Consider the following 19613-nt stretch of genomic DNA (forward strand, 5'->3'; position numbering starts at 1 on the left):
TCAATTTATTCTAGATCAGGCACATTCAAGGACTATATTGTCGCATTTGTATTTGTTATTTGGAATAATTAGATAGTTACCTCATTGCGGTACAGACAAGACAGCTAATTTGTTTTTGATTTTTATAGAAAGAAAATATTTCATTTGTTAATAGACTTGCTCTTTTTATTAAAAAATGCTAATTTTTTTCACTTGCACATTATATAAAAGTTGGCTTATGAGTATAGAATAAGGCAACCTCTGAATCTCCTTCCATTTAAAAATTACACATTTTGATTGCATGTATTGCTTTTTTAAGTGAGGAAATGAAAACTCTCTTGAACCCCGAGTATCTGGAACATGATGCCTAGTAAGTACAAAAACTTTCTGTTATTTAAATTTTTTATATCATCTTTACTTTAATGAAGGTTTAACAGTATTATATTATTTTTCTAATTTTTAGTGCCATGTTCTCACAACTTATGGAAACTGCCGAACCTTGGTTTTCTACTTTTGAACATGATGGTCAAAAGGTAAATTATATAATACGAATCTTTTCAGTATATTTGAGGGAATAGATAATTTCAGTAAGTAATATATACTCAGAATAAAAGCCATTATTATTACTATAAAAAAACAAAATATAAAAAATACTCAGAATGAGATTGAACTGGTAATCTAAACTGTGTCTCTGATGATATTGACAAATATACAAAGGTAATATAAAAAATTTATATAAATGAATAAGAAACTGCTTTTATATGTATATATAATATCCATGCAATATAAATTCTTACTTAAAAACTATTATAAATTTCTAATAAGTGTATTTCTCTGCTCAATCTATTGCTATCCTAGTGAGTTTGTAGATACAGTTTTAATGAAAGTGCATAAACTGTATTAAATAGGTCATTTTACTGATGTATCACTATAGAATTTACACATTTAGCATCAATACCATTTATCCTTACTCTCTTATCCTGTTTTTCAACTACAGTTTTTACTGTGCTATAAATAACATACCCTAACACTCACCTTTTTAAAGTATTTTAAAGTGTACAATTCAGTGGGTTTTAGTATATTCACAGGGTGGTACAAGTGTCCCCACAACTAATTCCAAAACATTTTCATCACCCCACAAAGAAATCCCATACCCAACAGCAGTCACTTCCCATTCCCCTCTCCCCAGAGCCTCTGATAGCACTCATCTACTTTCTATTTCTATGTAATTGCTTATTCTGGAAATTTCATATAAATGAATTATACAATATATGGTCTTTCATGACTGACTCCTTTCTTTTAGCGTAGTGTTTTCAATGTTTATTCATTGTACCATGTTTATTCATTCCTTTTCATGGCTGAATAACATTTCATTGTCTGGATATACCTCATTGTGTTTATTCATACATAAGTTGATGGACATTTGGGTTCTTTTCATTTTTTGCTTGCTATGAACATTTGTGTACAAACTTTTGTGTGAACATGGTTTCAGTTCTCTTGGCATACCTCAAGATGTGAAATTGCTGAATTATCTGTCATTTTAAACAAACATGTACGTTAACTTAGAGATCATTATGGTCTTTTCATTGTTATTGCATAATATTGGGGAAATTACATTATTCTGGAAGGGATGTTGTTAAGAGATTTTAGTATATTATTTTCTGTATAATCAATTTCTTTTATATTGGTATAATTGGTTGCATTCTCCTTAGAAATCATGTATTACTCAGTCACTTCATTCCATTTCTTAAAAAATGAAATGGATAACTAATGCTTTTTATGCTTTTGGTTTAGGTCAGGGCAAACTACTACCTGCAAACTAATTTGGCCTGCCATCTGTTTGTGTACAGCTTGTGACTTAAAATGGCTTTTATAGTATTAACTGGCTGAAAAAAATATGAAAAGAAGAATAATATTTTGTGACATATGAAAGTAATATGGAATTCAATTTCCCTGTCCATAAAAAAAGTTTTATTAGGATATAGCTATGCCTGTTTGTTTACTTATTGTCTGTGGCTGCTCGCTCATTACAATAACAGAGTTGAATAGTTGCCAACACCGACTGTATGACCTGTCAAGCCTAAATTATTTACTGTCTGGCTCCTTGCAGAGCTGGTTTCCTGACCCCTAGCCTAGGTGATAAAATTTTCATTCAGCAATATATGAACATGATATATTCTGTAATGATTATTAGAGATGAAACTTGCTGTCACCATATATGATGAACTGCCTTAAGTTTTAGATCAATAACTTTATATTCTTGGTGAGTGAGTTGATGAAGTCATAGACTTAAGTGAATATCAAAATTTTGAGCAGAATACTTTTAAAATAAGCATCATGATTATTTCATACACTGGTCATTTTGTATTTTATAACTGATTCACAGTATCCAAGAAACTGAATGATAAAAATAAGAGGGTTACCATTTTTCAGTTTTACCTATTCATGTCGATATCACCAAGTTAAGTTCCTGAAAATGGCTAATACAACAACAGAAAGACATTCATTTTATCAAGGAACACATAGATGTGACCTCTGAATATTTGTGTTATTTATTTGCCTATATCAGTGAATAATATATTTCTAAAATGCATGTCTAGTGTGAATCCCTTATTCATCCTCCTTTTTTTATTCTATTTCATAATTTTATCACTTTTTAAAAAAGAAGCTCTAGAAATTAACATACCATTCCCTCATTCAGTTCTTCTAGTGCCTTTGAAAATTCAGTTATATCAGTATGCATGCTGCCTATTACACCAGACATACTTTTCATAATAAAACTTTCTTGATGAAGAAAGCAGTGCATTGGTTTACATATGGCATAAAATCATTATCTCGTTGCATTCCTCTAACAGTTTGTGGACTGGCTCTGATCTGTAGAATGCATTTTGAGTACTGCTTAATAAACGGTTAAAAAGATTTTAGTTTTATTGGTAGTTGTGGCTGCCCCAGTTGTTAAATGCGAATAGCATTCTTTATTATGATAAGAAATTCTGATTATAAGGAAGTATTTTACATTAACTCCAGCTTCTCTTTTGATTTTAATGTTTAGTACTTAAGTAATCTTGAGCATTACTTTTGACTTTCTTAAGTTTAAGAGATTTGGTTGTAACTATTCTGAGCACAGGGGAAGTCTTTTGCAAATTGTAGTTTATATAAGCCTTAGAACATGAGTCTCTATTAAGCATTTGAAAAACGGACCACATGTGCTGTTGATCTAATGAAAATTCATTCTTTTCAAACTAGAAATTGAATATATGATTGCATTAAGTTAAACATTTTTAAACAGGACAATTTAGGATCAGTTCTTTCCAAAGCCAATATTGCATCTCTACAGATATAAGTGTGTATCTGTATACACTTAAAAGAAGACTGGATACAGTTGCCTGTTTTCCATGTGCTTATTAGAAACCCTGTCTGGCATGAGTGCTTCCACCCAGTACTGTGTGGTATTCAGCCACACAGGTTATTCAGTAAAGGAAAAACTCTACAATCAAAATACATAAATGCTAAGTTGCTTGTTTTTAAAGGAAATTTGGCTTCAGAGTAAACACTGCCTTTCAGTTGTGAATAGTATCTTATAATTATCGTGAATTCTCAAAAAAAGTTATTTCGATTTAATATCAGAAGGAAAAACTTGTAACAGAATTAAAATCTTTTTGTTTTTTTTTAATTTGAAGTAAATGTTAGATATCACAAAATCAGAAAAAGGTGTCTTGGATGTATTATTTTTATAATCCATGACCACAGCATAGAGATTTCCTTTTCTCCTGTTTATATAAATGAACACACACTAATTGAATCAGAAAAATTAATGTGGATTTCTATCCTTTGGACCTAAAGACACAAGGGCAAACAGTGCAGGAAGTACAGAGGACGGCATTTCTTTTTAAGACTTGAAGTGATCCTGGAAAGAGAGATGGAACCCCTTTCAGGAAATTTTTCCTTATACTAACACAGGCTCCTCCTCTCCTCTGTGCTTTCTACCTGCCTGATTAGTCACTGTTTTTATGTGGAATTCTAAGTAGTTTTCTGTGTAGCCTTCCCCTCCAGACATGAGGGCAAATGCTTTACCTTCTTTACCTTCTTTGTCTTGTGCCCTTGACTCTGGTCCAGCAATGAAAAGATGGTATTCCTCTTAGAAATCTCACACTTTAGGAAGCAAAGAAGTAGAAAAGGATACTGTTATAGGTCAGAAGAAGATAATGAAATAGGACGTGGCACTTAAGCGAAATTTTAAAAATACTTCGGAGTTCCTCAGCAGAAACATTGGGGAAGGGACATTCTCAGTAAGGAAGGGCATCTCCAGGGTCTCTAGGAGCGGAAGTTGGGGCCAGCCAGGTAACGAAAAGCCTTACAGACCTGGCTGAAGAATTTGGGGGTTTTCTCCTGAGAGAAAATGGTGGGGAGCTATTAAAAATGTTTAAGGAAGGCAATTTGGCATAATCTAATATCTGTGTCAGATAGATTACCAGGCATTTTAGAAGATGGATTTAAAAGTAGACTAAATTAGGAGCAGTGAGACCAGTTAGGAGGAATGAAATGAAATGATTAGGACCTCCAAAACAGGTTATTACAAAGGGGTATAGAAGAGGAGACATGAAAGAGTGCCCCTGAGTGGGTATGAGGAGCTAAAATTGGCAAACTAGGTGTCCTTATTGGAGGATGGCTTGTGATAGGCATGGGGGAAAAGCGAAGATGTTTTTGAGCAGAAGATGATGAACTCAGTTGTGGGCCTGCTGAATTGGAGGTCCTTTTCGCAATTGAAGGGTCCTTGCCAATGTTTGAATGTATGGGAGGCACTCAAGGGAGTTCTAGGTTGTGGATACAGATTAAGTCTTTGGAAAATGGGTTTTGGTTAAAGCACTATATATGACTGAGGTCACTCAGGGAATTGCATATAAGTAGAGAATAAAACTAAGACCAGAACTTTATGAAAAAGCAATATTTGTGAAGCAGAAATAGGAATTTGAGCTAGAGAAGTAGACTGAGGATAAGTAGTAGGCAATCACAGAGTAATGGTATAAATCCCAATTTTGGAGAGAGGTAGAAATTGAGGATAACATCAGAAGAAAGTTCAGACATAATATATTCGAGGAAGTCATCAGATTTGAGGGGAGAGTTGAAGTGTACATGAAAGCATTATAAGGAATCACAGATATATCTTTCTTAATATGGGACATGGGATGGCAAGTAGAGAAATTGTAGATGGCCCACATAAATTTTTTTTTTAAGTCAGCTATATTTTTGGCCTGGAGAGTTTTAAAATCTCTTCTGCTCAGCTGTTAAATTGCTCAAAGGGCATTTAAAAATATATCTTATTTTCTTTATTTTCTGACTTTTTTTTATAGTTTTAAGAGCTTACATTAAAACAGTTTTCATTTACTGTTTTTCACGTTTAAGTGTTATGCCACAGGAAATATATTTTCATCAGAGTATTCCATTTAGGTGCTGTGGCTGATTAGACAAACTGGCCACAGGGAAATATACTAGGGCCTACCACTACCTCTAGCCAAAATTATCTTGTAATACATAATGTCACCAGAGAAGGTGGTCAAGGGAATACAAATAGGAAGTATTTTAGAAGACATTTCCTGGCCTTCTCAACTTTATGAGCACAATCATCTGTATGACAGTCGGTGTATAATTCCACAGTGTAAGCATTTGTCATAAGATGATTAAAATAGTTGGTTCTTATTTAAGCACCCATTGATAAGCGTACTCAGAAATTATGTCCAGATATATGTTAATTTCATATAGAAATAATACGTGTTCTATTTTTTCCGTTTTTAGGGGAAAGAAACACTGATGACTCCCATCCCCTTTGCTAGACCACAGGATTTAGGGCCAACAATTGCTATTGTTACCAAAGTCAACCAGATCCAGGATCATCTACTGAAGAAGCATGATATTGAGCTTTATATGCACTTGAACAGACTAGAAATTGCACCACAAATATATGGGTTGTAAGTATTGAAGTTTAAATTTCAGCTATACCTAATTATGATTTATGGTGGTTCCTGTATGTCTCAGATCCTTAGATGTAAAAGCAAGAACTGTTCCAGCTTCATTTCATTTCATATCTCTTTCATGTCCTATGTGCCAGGCTCTGTGCTCATGACTTTCACATAGGATATTTCATCAAATACTCCCACCAAGCCTGTTAATTGAATGTTACCCCTTTGTTACAGAGAAAGAAATTAAGGCTTGCACTAAGTTTACACATATTAAATAATAAAGTCATAATTCAGATCCCAGCAGGATTGGCTTCATAATCTGCAGAACTCAGTGCAAAATAAAAATGAATGGTCCCTTAAAAAATTTAGTAAGAAGTTCAAGATGGCAACAGCAGATTATTAAACTAAACACTTCAAGAAGTGCAGGGTTGCACAGGTCATACACACATGAAGCCAGCTCCAAACCCAAATGATACTATAAGATATCCATGTTCTTTCCATTTTATTGTGTGGTCGTCTACTCTACTCTAAACAGTACATTTCAAAAAAAAGGTTAATGTTCCTTACAGTGAACATAATATACTAATCTTCAGCCACATAACCTCTGTAACATGCTATAATAGCAGCAAAATAAGGAGGCAGTCACTCCTTAGGGGTGTGTGTGTGTGTGTGTGTGTGTGATGTGTATTCATTCAGTGGCTCATAAGGTGAGTAGGCAAATTAACAAAGATAGCAGTTTTAATAAATACGAATTAGTTGTATAGTACTACAGACAACAAAAGGATCCTTTATATTGGAGCAAGAGAACATATCCAGGGCTGGGCAGTTCCTTGGTAGATATTTCCTGCAAATTCCATCTCTCAATTAGGTAGAACACGGAAAATTGAAAAGATATCATCAAAATGTGCATAGTAGATGTTCATAATTATGAATAATTATGAATTCATTATTTGAATTACGAAGAATCTCAAGTCAAAGGTTCAGGACCAGAGCAGAGGCCAATTTATTAGGTCTAAAGAAAAGAATATCAATGAGTGTTTTCTTTATGTTCTCATGTTACAGAGACTCTCTCACTAATAATAATTCAGCTGTCTTTCTTTACTGGAACCCCTGATATGTAATTGCAGGTTTCTGCTTTCCTGTTTTTAATGATTCTTGTTTCATTTCTGTGACTTAAGCTTGACTTACTTCATCATTGAGAGCAACTCCATCATTCCCACAAGAAGCGAGAAAGACATGGGTGACATGGGTGTTGGGCAGCTCTGCAGGTTATTGATGAATTGCCAATTATACTTGCAAGTCTAGCTAATATGTTTGTATTTATAGACAAAAACTTATTTTAAAATAGCTAGTGGCAAGATTAGGAGTTAAATTCTGTATTCCTATCTACTGTGCACTCAAAGAATTGGTTTATTCAAATACAAAAGCCTATTTTATACCCTCAAAAATTTTTTGCTAAAGTCTAGAAATTGATCTTAAGTATCAGGGAAAGAATTAATGTTGGACATGTTTATGATTTTTTGAAATGCTTTATTGTTTATCACTTTTTTGTCCGATCTGGTGCTGTACATTGCAGTGGTGATGGCATGGACTTGTGATCATTGTGCTCCAGCTTCCTTTGCAGACATAAGTTTCCATCAGCTTTCTCTTTGCCATAATGATTCATAGAGCTTCTTCGACATCCAACTAGCACTTTCCCAGTAAAATTCTATGATCTGTGACATAATTAATCTTTCAGCTTTACTTTTTAGCAGTACTAACAATATGAAGGCTTGCAGTAACCATAGCTGACTTATTCATCCCATTATTTTTGTGTGGAATCTCATCTACATTATCTAAAAATGTACATTTTAAAAAATCTTTGAAGAAGTCATTCATTCTCTTAATCGAGTGTACTACATTTTTAGTACAAGGATTCTACTTTACTCATTTCATTTATTAAATTCGATTTTATTATTTCTATTTGTGGGGCATATGAAAGGTCACTGTGGTTTTCTTTTCCTGTCTTTATGCTATCCAAAGCTATATTACACCACTTTATGTTTCCTATTAATGACTGTTAGAATCTTAGGGGCCAAAGAATAATATTAGTACAATACAAAATAGCCATTAGGAGCACAGGCTTTGAAATGAAATGGACCCATTTACCTACTCTGAGCCTTAGTTTCTTCATCTATGACATGGAGATTAAAAATAATTGTACCTACTTCATAAGATGCCTACGAGAGAGAATCAAATCATAATGTGTAAAAAGCATAGTGCTCAGTATGTAATAAACATTAAATATATGTCTGTCGGTGCTTATGTTATCATTATGTCATTACCATTACTTAACTAGGGTATCATGGCTCTGTGACAGGGATGGACTAAGGGATTCATGAACCTTTCCAGCTCTGGCTTTGCTTTCTATATTTTCTTCACTAAAACATATGGTCTTCTTATAAGTGGAAACACTTATATTTCCTTTGGACCAGTGCTTCTGAAGAGATAGTATAGATGTTGCGACTAAACTTTTAGAAACAGATTATAGCAATTTGGCTCAATAAGTCCTTGAATCTAATAAATACTGTAGGTCTGTATCTCATGTAAATGAATTGAAATATTTTGTTTTGTCCTATATCATATAAGTAATGTTAATCTAAACAATTGCTGATGCTACTATCTATTCCCGTCAGAAGAAAGTTGGTAATTTAGGCTTATAGTTAGTATCACTACTTAAAAATAATTAGTTACAGTTTGAGTAAATTATCAAGTGGACAAATATAAAATAACTAATTTTTAGTTAATAAAACCTACTCTTCCTCAGGATAACATCAGAATCCATAAGTGTATCATCTAAAATGTACTTTTACATGCCAATTATTTTTTAATAGAATTTTTATTTTCAAACAAGTATTTTCTTACATTCTAAAATGTTCTAACAAAATTAGAAGACAATATGATAAAAATGCCCATAACGAATGTACCAAGGGAGAAATGTTATCAATACCAACAACTTGTATAGAATGGGGAGTAAATCATAAATATGTTTCTTTACATGATAGAGAAAGTGTTAGCAAAATACTATTATACTCTGTTTGAATCCAGGTTTCTAATTTTAGTCGATCTTAAGCAGTTGCCTAGTACATTAAAATTTATTTAAATCTGCTTTCTAATATGCTTATAATTATCATTAAGAAAAATGTTTCACAATTACTTCACTTTTAAAAGTAGTTTTTGTTCTGATTTTTGTAAGAGAATATATGTTCAAGTCTCCCAGTGTGGCAGATGAGCCATGTGTAAACATATTTATTGCATTTTTCTAGTACATTTATTTAACAAAATTATAATTAATAATTAGTATAAAAATATAAATTGTAATAACATTGGCTAAAGTCATTTGAAATTAGTTTATCTCAATTTTAAATAGATTGATATCTATCTTGAAATATGGGACTACTCATGATCTTGAATGTTATATAACGACTTGCTTATTAATGATATTATTTTATGTACATAAGGGCTTTATCCCCTGGATAATAGTAATTGGTTTTAATGTTAGAAAATGTTAAATCAGCCTACTATTTAGGTTAAAAAAAGTTATTTTGAAGTTAAATATTTAACACTTTGTAAGTGATATTACAAAATATTTCCTAAAAGTAGTTTACACTGTTTTTCATTAACTTTATGAAGGATTACACCTGTTTCACTTAGAATGAAGTTTCTCTTACTTTAATTCAGATAATTAACATCTTGAGTTGTCTATTATTTGCCAGTTATTGGTGAGTATTAGACTTTTTAAATATTAAGTTCTGTAGGGGTATATCAATGCACAATGACTAATTTCCAAAGCAAACATTGACTACATTATTCCCAACTTTCCAAGGTAATTTCCTTCTTTTTTTATTAAAAATTATTGAGGTGACATTGATTAATAATCAAATAAGTTTCAGGTATACACTTCAGCAGTCTGTCGTATATATTGTATCATGTGTTCACCACCCAAAGTTAGATTTCCTTCTGTCACCAAATATTTGACCCCTTTTACCCCTATATCTAAGAGTTGAGGTTTTTATTGATACCTTTCTTTTCACTATGAGAATAAGAATTTTCTTTTATTTCATCACTTTGGAGTTATTTTTGTGCAGAAGCCTCTAAAATATTACATGTTAGTGTTATGATTCCATCCCTGAGTATATATTTGTTATGAGTCCAAAAGACCCTTAATCTTAGCAGATTCAATATAAAGATTCAATACTGTTTTCAATTAATACTATAATACTGTTTTCTAAAGAGACCGAAAGTTGAAGTTTAAAAATAACAATTTTTACTAGGCCAGAGTTTTATTGTCACTCTTAAATATATTGAATCTGTATATTTTTTACTACTATATTTTATACTTTGATATAAATAGACTACATAATAAGCATCTGTGGGATATGTAATTAATGTCACTTTTGAGGAAAGACCCTCATAACACACTTGGGCTTTGGCATTCTTAAATTATGAGCTCTTTACAGCACTCGTGGGATAAATTCCATATCTCCCAAATGTTTTTTATACATCTTCCATTTCCTTTATTTTCTGTTTTCTGGATTAGCCGTTGCTTCACTATGGTGGTTTAGAATAACTTAATTGGGGAAGTTATTGGTTATTGATAAATAATCTGCTACATTTTGTGATATCATCTTAAAATATTTATATCACAGTATATTCTAAAACATATCACAGTGTAATTATGTGTGACTACTAAGTTTTTTTAAACCTGTGTTTGAAATTGTAAAAAACATAACTTGTAAAGACATTAATTGTAAAAAACATAACTGTCATTAAATCGGTATAATCACCCACCTTAAAAATTCTCTCTCTTAACAATTTAAGCAAAAAGCTTCCTATTCTAAATACAGTTAATGATTGAAATACTCTTTTCTTCTCAATGAGCTTTATCTTATACATTAAATGTAAAAATCAGAATGAAGATAAGAAGGTGAAGATCCAATGATACCTTGTCATATACCCCTGGATAGTCCCCCTAGAATTACTCCTTTTGAAAGAGCTGGGTATTTTTCCTTCTGTATGAAGAATAATCATGATTAAGAATTATAGAGAAGACTGATAAATTATTCGAAACAAGGTATAACAAATGTTAATATTTATTGAGTGTTTTCTGTGGGGCAGGCATCATCCTAATGACTTTACATAGTCTTATTTAACCTCACAACACGTTGGGGTAGGTACTGTTATTACTCTCATTTTTTAGATGAAAAAAATAAGGCTTGTAAAGGCTTATTTAGATTGACCAGCTACCAAGAAGCTGAGCCAGGTTTTGAACCCTTGAGCCTACATTCACACTCTAATATCACTAGGTCTATGAATATGGTAGAAAACTAAAGCACTCACAGGAACTGTGTGCCACATTGGACCGTGAGCCAAAATCAGGGTGACAAGATAAACAACAAAACCAAGCAGATGCAAGACCTGGAATCAGAGGAATCTTGTTAGTAGTGATCAGAAGCTAGCCTGGTGAGGAGGAAATGGAAAATCGAGGGCACTGGAGAGCCCAGTGCCCACAATCATGCCAAGACTTAGAACAGAAAGAGCTCAGGATATTCTGTGTACAGGTACCAGCAGCAAAAGCATAGCTAAAATAATAAGCTGTTGTTTAAGACTTAAGTATTCTTGTCCAGGCCCAATACAGTAATTCCTCACATAAAATTGTCAGTAGGTTCTTGGATGTTTTGACTTTAAGCAAAATGATGTATAACCAAACCAGTTTACCATAGGCTACTTGATATAAACTAGTTAAGTTCCTACGACATATTTCTGGTCACAAAAATATCACTAAACTTCTAAATACAAACCCAAAACACATCTAATATTAAACATTCAAAGAAATGTGAGCTATTCGTACATTTTAAGAATTAAATTAATAAAAACAAGAAAGAGAATTATTTTGCAACCTGCTTATTCCAAATCAGGGTCACAGGTACCTGGAGCCTACCCCAGCAGCTCAGAGCACAAGGTGGGAGCAACCTGGACAGGACGCCCTTCACAGGGCCACTAAACACACACCAATACTCACTCAGACAGTTCACCTAATGCGCACATCTTTGGAATGTGGGAGGAAACCGGAGCATCCAGAGGAAACCCACACAGACATGAAGAGAACATGCAAACTCCATACAGAGACAATGGCCCTGACAAGGAATTTATTTTATTTTTTTCTTATCAACATAATGAAATGACATGAACCAAACGATGTTATTCAGGGACCTGCTCTACTCACCTTGCTTAGGTCAGGCTGCTGGTTAGAAAAATAAGGAAGTAGGAAGGGATAGAGTAGTTCTGTTACTTTAATCTTAAGCTTGACCTGCAAAAAGAGTTAACTGGTGAGCAGGATCTTTACTGACAAAGTAATCATGAATTTTAGGATAAACAAAGGCCAAGAAGGAAGACTATACCCAGTCGCACATGCACAAGTTTAGGAAAGGTACAATCCACATACCTTTCTAGGTAAAAATATACTATTCCCATTGAAAGGTGAATAAAAATTAATAACTCAAGAAAGAGAAAAGCAGGACTTAAAGAACTGCCTGAAAGCAATGTGACCAATAAGATATGGTTAGATGTGTACAACTGAATGCAGTTATCAAAAATAATAATCTGAAGAGCAGGAACTAGAGAAAGAAATTTCAGGGAGAAGAAGAATTCAGTTACGGATGCGTTGAGTTCGGAGTTTCTCTGTGACCGTGGCTGTGTTGTAGACAACTGAATTAATGGCTGTGGAGCTTTGGACAGAGATGCGGAAACACTGGTTTGGTCGTGTGCATGATGCTAATTGAAATTGCCAATAAAGTGAGACAAGGAGAGAGACAAAGGCCAGTTCCTACAGAACGTCCACCTGTGTGTAACTGACTTTTGAGAATGTAAAGCATTAAAGGATTTAGTCTAATTGAGGTTTAGACTAAATTATTGTGGTTTATGTATTTAAAAGAAACAAGAATCCCACCTAGGAGGGCTTTGCAATTGTCTGGGTGAGAATTGCTGATAGCAATGAAGAGGCAGCTTAAATAGTTTACAGATAGAATCTATGATTTGATAATTACCCAGAATATTATAAAACTTTTAAATACAATAGGGTTATGAACTTTGAGAAACAGTGATTTTCAATATGATCTTGGGATACTGTAGCTTTAAGTACTTTAGTTTACATATTGGGAAAACACAGCGTTTACACAGACCAGGAAGTTTTTCTTCCTTCTAAAATTCTGCCCATGGTTTAAAATTCCAATTAAATTACTTCTTCCACTTGTGTTTTGGAGCTTAACAAATATATTGGACTCTTAATAAATATATTGGACTAGTGAAAGTAACCAAAAAACAAACAATGACATTTTCGTTTAATACACTTAATAGCTTTAAATGCTTCCATAATATGTAGTTTTTATCACAAACTTTTTAGCTCTACAACTAAGACTCCATTTATTAAATTGTATTTATTAACAGTTGATTTTTAATGTTTTCTAAAAATTCCTGTATGTAATTAAATTCACAGTTTGAAAATTTATATTTCTGATTAAGAATTGAGGTGATTAAAACACAAGGTATACTGCACATCTGAGAAATACTGATGTGCTAAAGACTGCTAGGCCAAAATATTTAATGATAGAACATACTCCCCACCCCAATACCATTCCAGGTACTAATAGTCATCCTTATCTTTCAGTTATATACCTTAAACTATACAACACTTTGCCAACTCCAGTCTTAAACTCACTAATCAGACCAGGATCAACTACAGGTTATATCAGAATTCCCTAAAGGAAATCTAGTAAAACTGTGACTTTACACTTGTCGTGATGTCTTTAACTGAATATAAGTTTACAGGAAAAACAAATATTACCCCAAAACTTTACACACATAAAAGGCCATGTAATGACAGTCATAAAAAAAAAAAAAAGTTTATCAGAAATATATTGTCAGAGTTGTTTGGAAATCACAGTGGGACAATAGAATGTCTTCTTTAAGTCATCTGGTATGACAAAAGTGATACAACTGTAAATCCAATGTTGCCTTTGAGTCTATTAGCCAGCAGAATGCATTTAGATTGGAAGGGAAATAATTTTTATCTTCAAATCAAAACTGTAGACTCTGAAGCATGAAGGAGAGAATTTTAGGACTTGGAAATAATAGTTAAATGTGGGTAAAATCTTGGCATTATTAATCGTCTCATATTCAGTTTCTCTCCTTCATTTTCACCGATGGCTTCTTTATTTCATGGGTTTCTGATTGTTTTTCTACTCTTCGACCTTTTCCATAACCAGGTAAGCCAGAGGCAAATCGAATGTCTACATACAGCTAATTGCCATAATAAGCTCTTTTCTATTGCTATATGGTAATTCATATATGATATCATACCCCATTTTTAAGTATACCTTATAATTAAGCTAACTTGCATAGCTTATATCAGTGATTACTATGTGTATATGTAATGGGTCTCTGACCAGACTTAAGCATTAACCCTTATTTTTTGACCTCTAGGGAATGTGCTTAATATGTGTAAATCCTTTTATAGGAACTATTAGTACTTCAAACAGATGCCTGTAAATGCCAAGTTTTCTAGAGCCATGTCTCTCGACTAGCTTTTAAGACATTTGAGATCACCAGTATGTTTTGTGTGAAAATTCTAAACTCTTTTTCTGAATTTGTAAAATTATTTTAAGGACAGTAAAATTGTTTTAATTTGTAAAATTATTTTAAAAGTTTGTAAAAATTTATTTTAAAGTTATTTTAAGGACCAAGATAGAATCCTGCCTTACCATCACCATTAGTTCTTCCTTGAAATAAATGTTAGAAAAATGATGAGCTTGCTTAATGAAGAGAACCTCTTCCAAGCTCATAATTTCATAAGAAGCTATTGGCCGAAGGCTATTGAACAATTAAGAAAATTCATCATTTATTACAGTATTATAAAAGATAAAAAAATAAGAGCTCCTCTACCACAAACTCTAAAAAAACCTTTTTCCTTAACTTATTAAGGATACAGATGAAAACCTGGTAGAGCCTGTTGCTTTTTACTTTTATTTTGCTTTTGGCTACTATTGGTTCTTCATCATGTGTTTCTTTATCTCCTCAAATTTCTCATTTCTGATTTGAAACAGAATTTAAGTGCAGAATAAAATATTGTTTGTAATTCACTTTGGCTTTTATATATATATATATATATATAGTTTTGTTTCTAAAAACTTTGATTAAAACTTGATTTCTCTAATAAAAATAATGCTTTCATTTTCATTTTACTTCAATTATTTTATTTTTGTATGATTTCATAGATGATTTTTTATACCACTGTATCACCTCTAAAAAATTCTTATTATGATTTCAACTGTAAATGGCATGTGTAGTTAAAAAAATCCAAGACTTAAAAAATATATTTAAAATTTTATTTTATTTTATTTTATTTAGATTTATTTAAACCCTTATTAAAATTAAATGTTGCACTACATGGAATCTGTTGGAGAAAATACATTAATACCTTTTAAAAGATCTTAATTTAGAATAGGTAATCATTTTACTATATATAAGAAATGATTATGAGGCATCAGAAACTATGTAAAAATGGCTAAGACTGGGAAGAAAAAAATGAGTTACAAGCTGAGAGATCACACCTATACTGAGTCAGTTCAATGTTTATTAAAGAGAACCTGACCTAATTGAGTCAGTGGGTCTTAAACCAGTAAAAAATTGTGCTAGTGAGAACAGTGAACATTGTGGATACTGTCAGAATTAAGCCAAAGCAGTAATACTGAACGGAACCAGAGCTCTATTTCTTCTAGCTGACCAGTCCCCAAGTATGAAGATGATAAATCTTTAGACCTGGTATGGGAGGAGGGGGAGAACAGGAATACAAATATATTTAAATGAGTAGAATTTTGTCATGTTGATACTTGGTTATATATTGTAGCTTTAGTTCATTTGAGTTACTAGGTTATAATTAAAAAGTCTTTATTTTATTTGAAACAAGAAATAGAGAAAAATAATACTAATAATATATCTTACCTGTACCTTCTTACACTTGCTGAACTCTTCATTCACTGCAACCCAAAACGAGATTGCAGTTTCGGGGTTGCAATGAGTGCTCCCAGAAGTTGAAGTTAGATTAAGAGCACTTTCTTTATAGGGGTTATCACGTCCAGAGTTTCTATTTGCAAAGCACTTTAAACCGTGTCTGGCACATAGGAAACACTTTCTAAGTGTTCATTAAATTAAAAAATAATGATAAATCATAGCAAGGATCATAAAATCCTAGTTAAGACCTCATACCCCTAACTAACAAAAACGATGAATAATATTACTCCTTTAAATTGAAAATTAATGAAAAATAGTTCTTTCTGGAGTCATGAGTCCCCATATACTAAATGCTCTTTGCTTTGGTTTAGCCCATCAGTAAGTAACTCATCTTTAATAATACTTATTTGCTTGATCAGCTTCAGGCAGGAGGAGTGCTTCTGCTTCTTGGTATTTCTGACAAACGTGCCAAATTGGGGTAGACTGGCTCCTAATGTGATTTTCCTTATCTTTGACTTTCTACTTCCACTCTTTTTTTGTAGAAAATGCAATTTTAAAACAGTAGTAAATGTGAAGTGAGAGTGATAAGTTCTCTCTGCTCATCCTTTTCCGTGGACTGTTTTGCTGTTAGTAGAGCAGGCACCTCCTTTCTGCACTCAGAGTTGGTCTGATAGGCTTTCTCCTGGCTTCCCTCCACCATTTTGGTTTTCTGCCTGTGCATTCTGATTTCTTTTCAACTCTCTGTCTCTCATCCCTTCCCATGTTTGCCCCTCACTACATTCCTACCAACAACCAACACATTTTGCTAGACATAAAAGACAGGAGGAAAAAGCAAAAGAAGAGTGGCATATGAAACAAAGCTTTTAGTGTTTGGTAGGCATTTAAACTATTCATCTAGATTTTATAGTCTCACTATTTCTTTTTATCAGACAACACTGACACACACTACCCCTCCCCGCCTTTTAAAAACTGTTTAAGAATCTCTGAAGAAACAAGGTTTGACTGATTTCCCTATACCAATTCTACAGCTATAGGTTTAACCCTGGCCTCTGAAGCCCTGCATTCTGGAATAAGGTCTCAAGGCAATGGAAGACTAGCCCACCAAACCCAGGACCAGCACTTCACTACCAAAGAGGGGTCCCCACAGCTACCTGAGTATTACCAGCCTGCTTCTGACTAACATATGATTGATCTCTTTGCTTCTGGTTCGATTCTAGTTGATCAGAAGTTTGGCTCTTTGCCTAGCTGTTCTTAGATTTATGCGTTTTCACATTAACAAAATTTAATTAAGCTGTGTATATCATTTCTTCTTAGCTTTTTTAGTTTATACCTTTTACTTGATTTCATTTATGATGATTTTTTTTCAGTTTAATGCGTTTTTTTTTTAATAGAACTGTTTCAAGCTATCATTCATTCAACTATCTATTGCTATCAAGGGTTGTGCTTTATGTCACCATCATTTGGGGAGTTGAGGATTATTAATTAGAACAGGGGATAGCCTCTATAGGAGGCTAGTTAAGAACCAGTGGAAAGAATTTGGGTGGGTGGTCATATTTTGAATCAGCAAGTGGAGAAATCCTCTATCAAAAAGTTTTTGCAAAGTAGCTTAGGATTGGTGTGTGCCTTCACCCCGATGACAGCAGAGGCTCCACAGTTCCCAGCCATCAGAAGTTTTATGGTTGGGTTGCCATATGAGTGAGAGTTTGCACAAAATTGCAAAGTCCAATGTTAAAGTTGCACATATTTGAAGATAACACAAATAATTACGTTCATTTCCATGAAAAAATAACCGAAACAAATGTTTTAACCAACGACCAGGGTTTTTTTTTTAAGACAGCATACTGGTGTTTTTAGGTTGGAAATGACTGTGACTCTTCTAAAGTTATACACCTATTTTAATGAAATATTATTATTCAGAATCCTTCGGGAATTCTTCTCTTGGCATTATCTTCATTATTAGTGTAGGAGCCACGCTGGAAACCTGTTTCATGGATGTGAAATCAAATAATTTTTTAAAATTTGTTTTATCTCAGAGTGTTGCCTAGCCTCATTTCTCAGGTTGTTCACCACATTTGGCTCTAATTATAAGCGTTAGTTACTTGCTTGATTAAAACAAACCCTCAAAACACACCACGGGGCCTCTGTGGGAGGTATACAGAAAGCCTAACATGGGCTCTACAGGAATCATTTCACATATACATTTGATATCTTTGTTAAAAAATCAATTTCATTGTGTTCCAGTCATATGCTCAATGTGTTTTATTATTGATATGTGAAAAATTGTTGTTAAGTATTATACAATACACTTGATACTAGTTGATGATAAACATTATGTCGTTAAATATTACTTTAAAGTAAAAGTGTGGATTACCTAAAAGAGAGAATCCAGTCTGAGATGGCTGTCCTTTTCTACAAGTTGCTAATTCCCCCAGCGACATATTTGAATGAATTTTGTTCTCTACTTGATCCATTTTAATTGGCCACAGCCTCCTGAGAGTCCATGTTTATTCTTAAAAACAATCAAGAGCATACAGGCGCCTTGAGAGTGCCATAAATAGAGCAGTGCATTTTTGAATGATCGTGGAAACTGATAGAGTAGGGTCCTGGCTCCTGTAGCAGCCATAAAAATAGCTGAGCCAATAAACTGCCATACCTTCTTTTGAACATAAGCTGTAAGTTAGAGGATCTGAGAGACAATTTGGTTGAGTTCTATAAAAACCTTGGCTTATAAGAAAACAACTAAAGGGAAATGGTAAAGGGAGTGAAATGATCCTGTCCCTTGGATTGCAAACCATAGTCCAGTTGGCCAGATTTGGATTTTTAGCTATTGCCCAGCTGGTGAACAGTTCAAAACTATTTTAGGTCATGTGATTCCATTGTAGCCAATTGGGTTGTTTGGCAGACAACAACATGGTGAATATCTAGTCACACAAATTGTATGCATACTGCATTTGTCCATGTTCATTCTCTCCTTGTCTGCATTGATGATAACATATCCACATAGATGGATAGATAAATTGTGTGTATAGGTCTATACCTGGATTTTTATGCATAGTAATTATATACTTTCATTCCTTCTAGGAAACAAAATGGTAGGAATAATCTAGTTAAATCAGTTTCTATGGGGATTTTTTTTACTCCTTTTTTTACATTTCCTCTAGTTGTAAAAATTACAGTGATTACACATCATAAAGCCTATCTGTAATAAAACGCATCAGCTGGCCAAGGTTTTCATCGCTCACTCAATAATCCATTAATACAGCAACGCTGCCCAGGCATCTTTATAATACCAACTCGGAGGTAATTTTAATCAGCTAGACCAGCTGGTATTTAACAGCAGCTGCTGGAGACGCCACAAATATACTCAATAGCTGACATCTTTATTTGCAGTTTTTCAAGGAGAGAAGGGATTCTCCTGTGGTTACTTGTATTAAGCATTTAAAAGAAGGTGTAAAGTATACAGGGGTTTATACTTAAATGAGGAGGGGGAAGGATTAATGATAAAACAGAGGTGATAAATTCTATCAGGTGGAGAGGTTTGTGAATGAAGAAACTGCTCAACATGTTGGCTTTGGGTGGACTTCAGACCTTTTTCCTAGTTGTAGTTACGCTAATCTTGGGTCTTGCTAG

At 33.4% G+C, this 19613-nt stretch overlaps 1 protein-coding gene across 6 annotated transcripts in view; it reads left to right on the forward strand.

Moving 5' to 3' along the window:
* Positions 1 to 19613, forward strand: part of TBC1D5 (TBC1 domain family member 5) — a 466695-nt gene that overhangs the window by 283516 nt on the left and 163566 nt on the right. For all 6 annotated transcript variants that reach the window (XM_039837041.1, XM_039837039.1, XM_039837045.1 and 3 more), the window contains 3 exons: positions 299 to 349; positions 443 to 512; positions 5773 to 5945. In XM_039837041.1, the coding sequence (XP_039692975.1) occupies positions 299 to 349; positions 443 to 512; positions 5773 to 5945 (294 nt within the window). The remainder of the gene's footprint in view (positions 1 to 298; positions 350 to 442; positions 513 to 5772; positions 5946 to 19613) is intronic.

This window comes from Pteropus medius, unplaced genomic scaffold, assembly GCF_902729225.1.
Source record: "Pteropus medius unplaced genomic scaffold, Ma_sr-lr_union100, whole genome shotgun sequence".
Classification (NCBI taxonomy): domain Eukaryota; kingdom Metazoa; phylum Chordata; class Mammalia; order Chiroptera; family Pteropodidae; genus Pteropus; species Pteropus medius.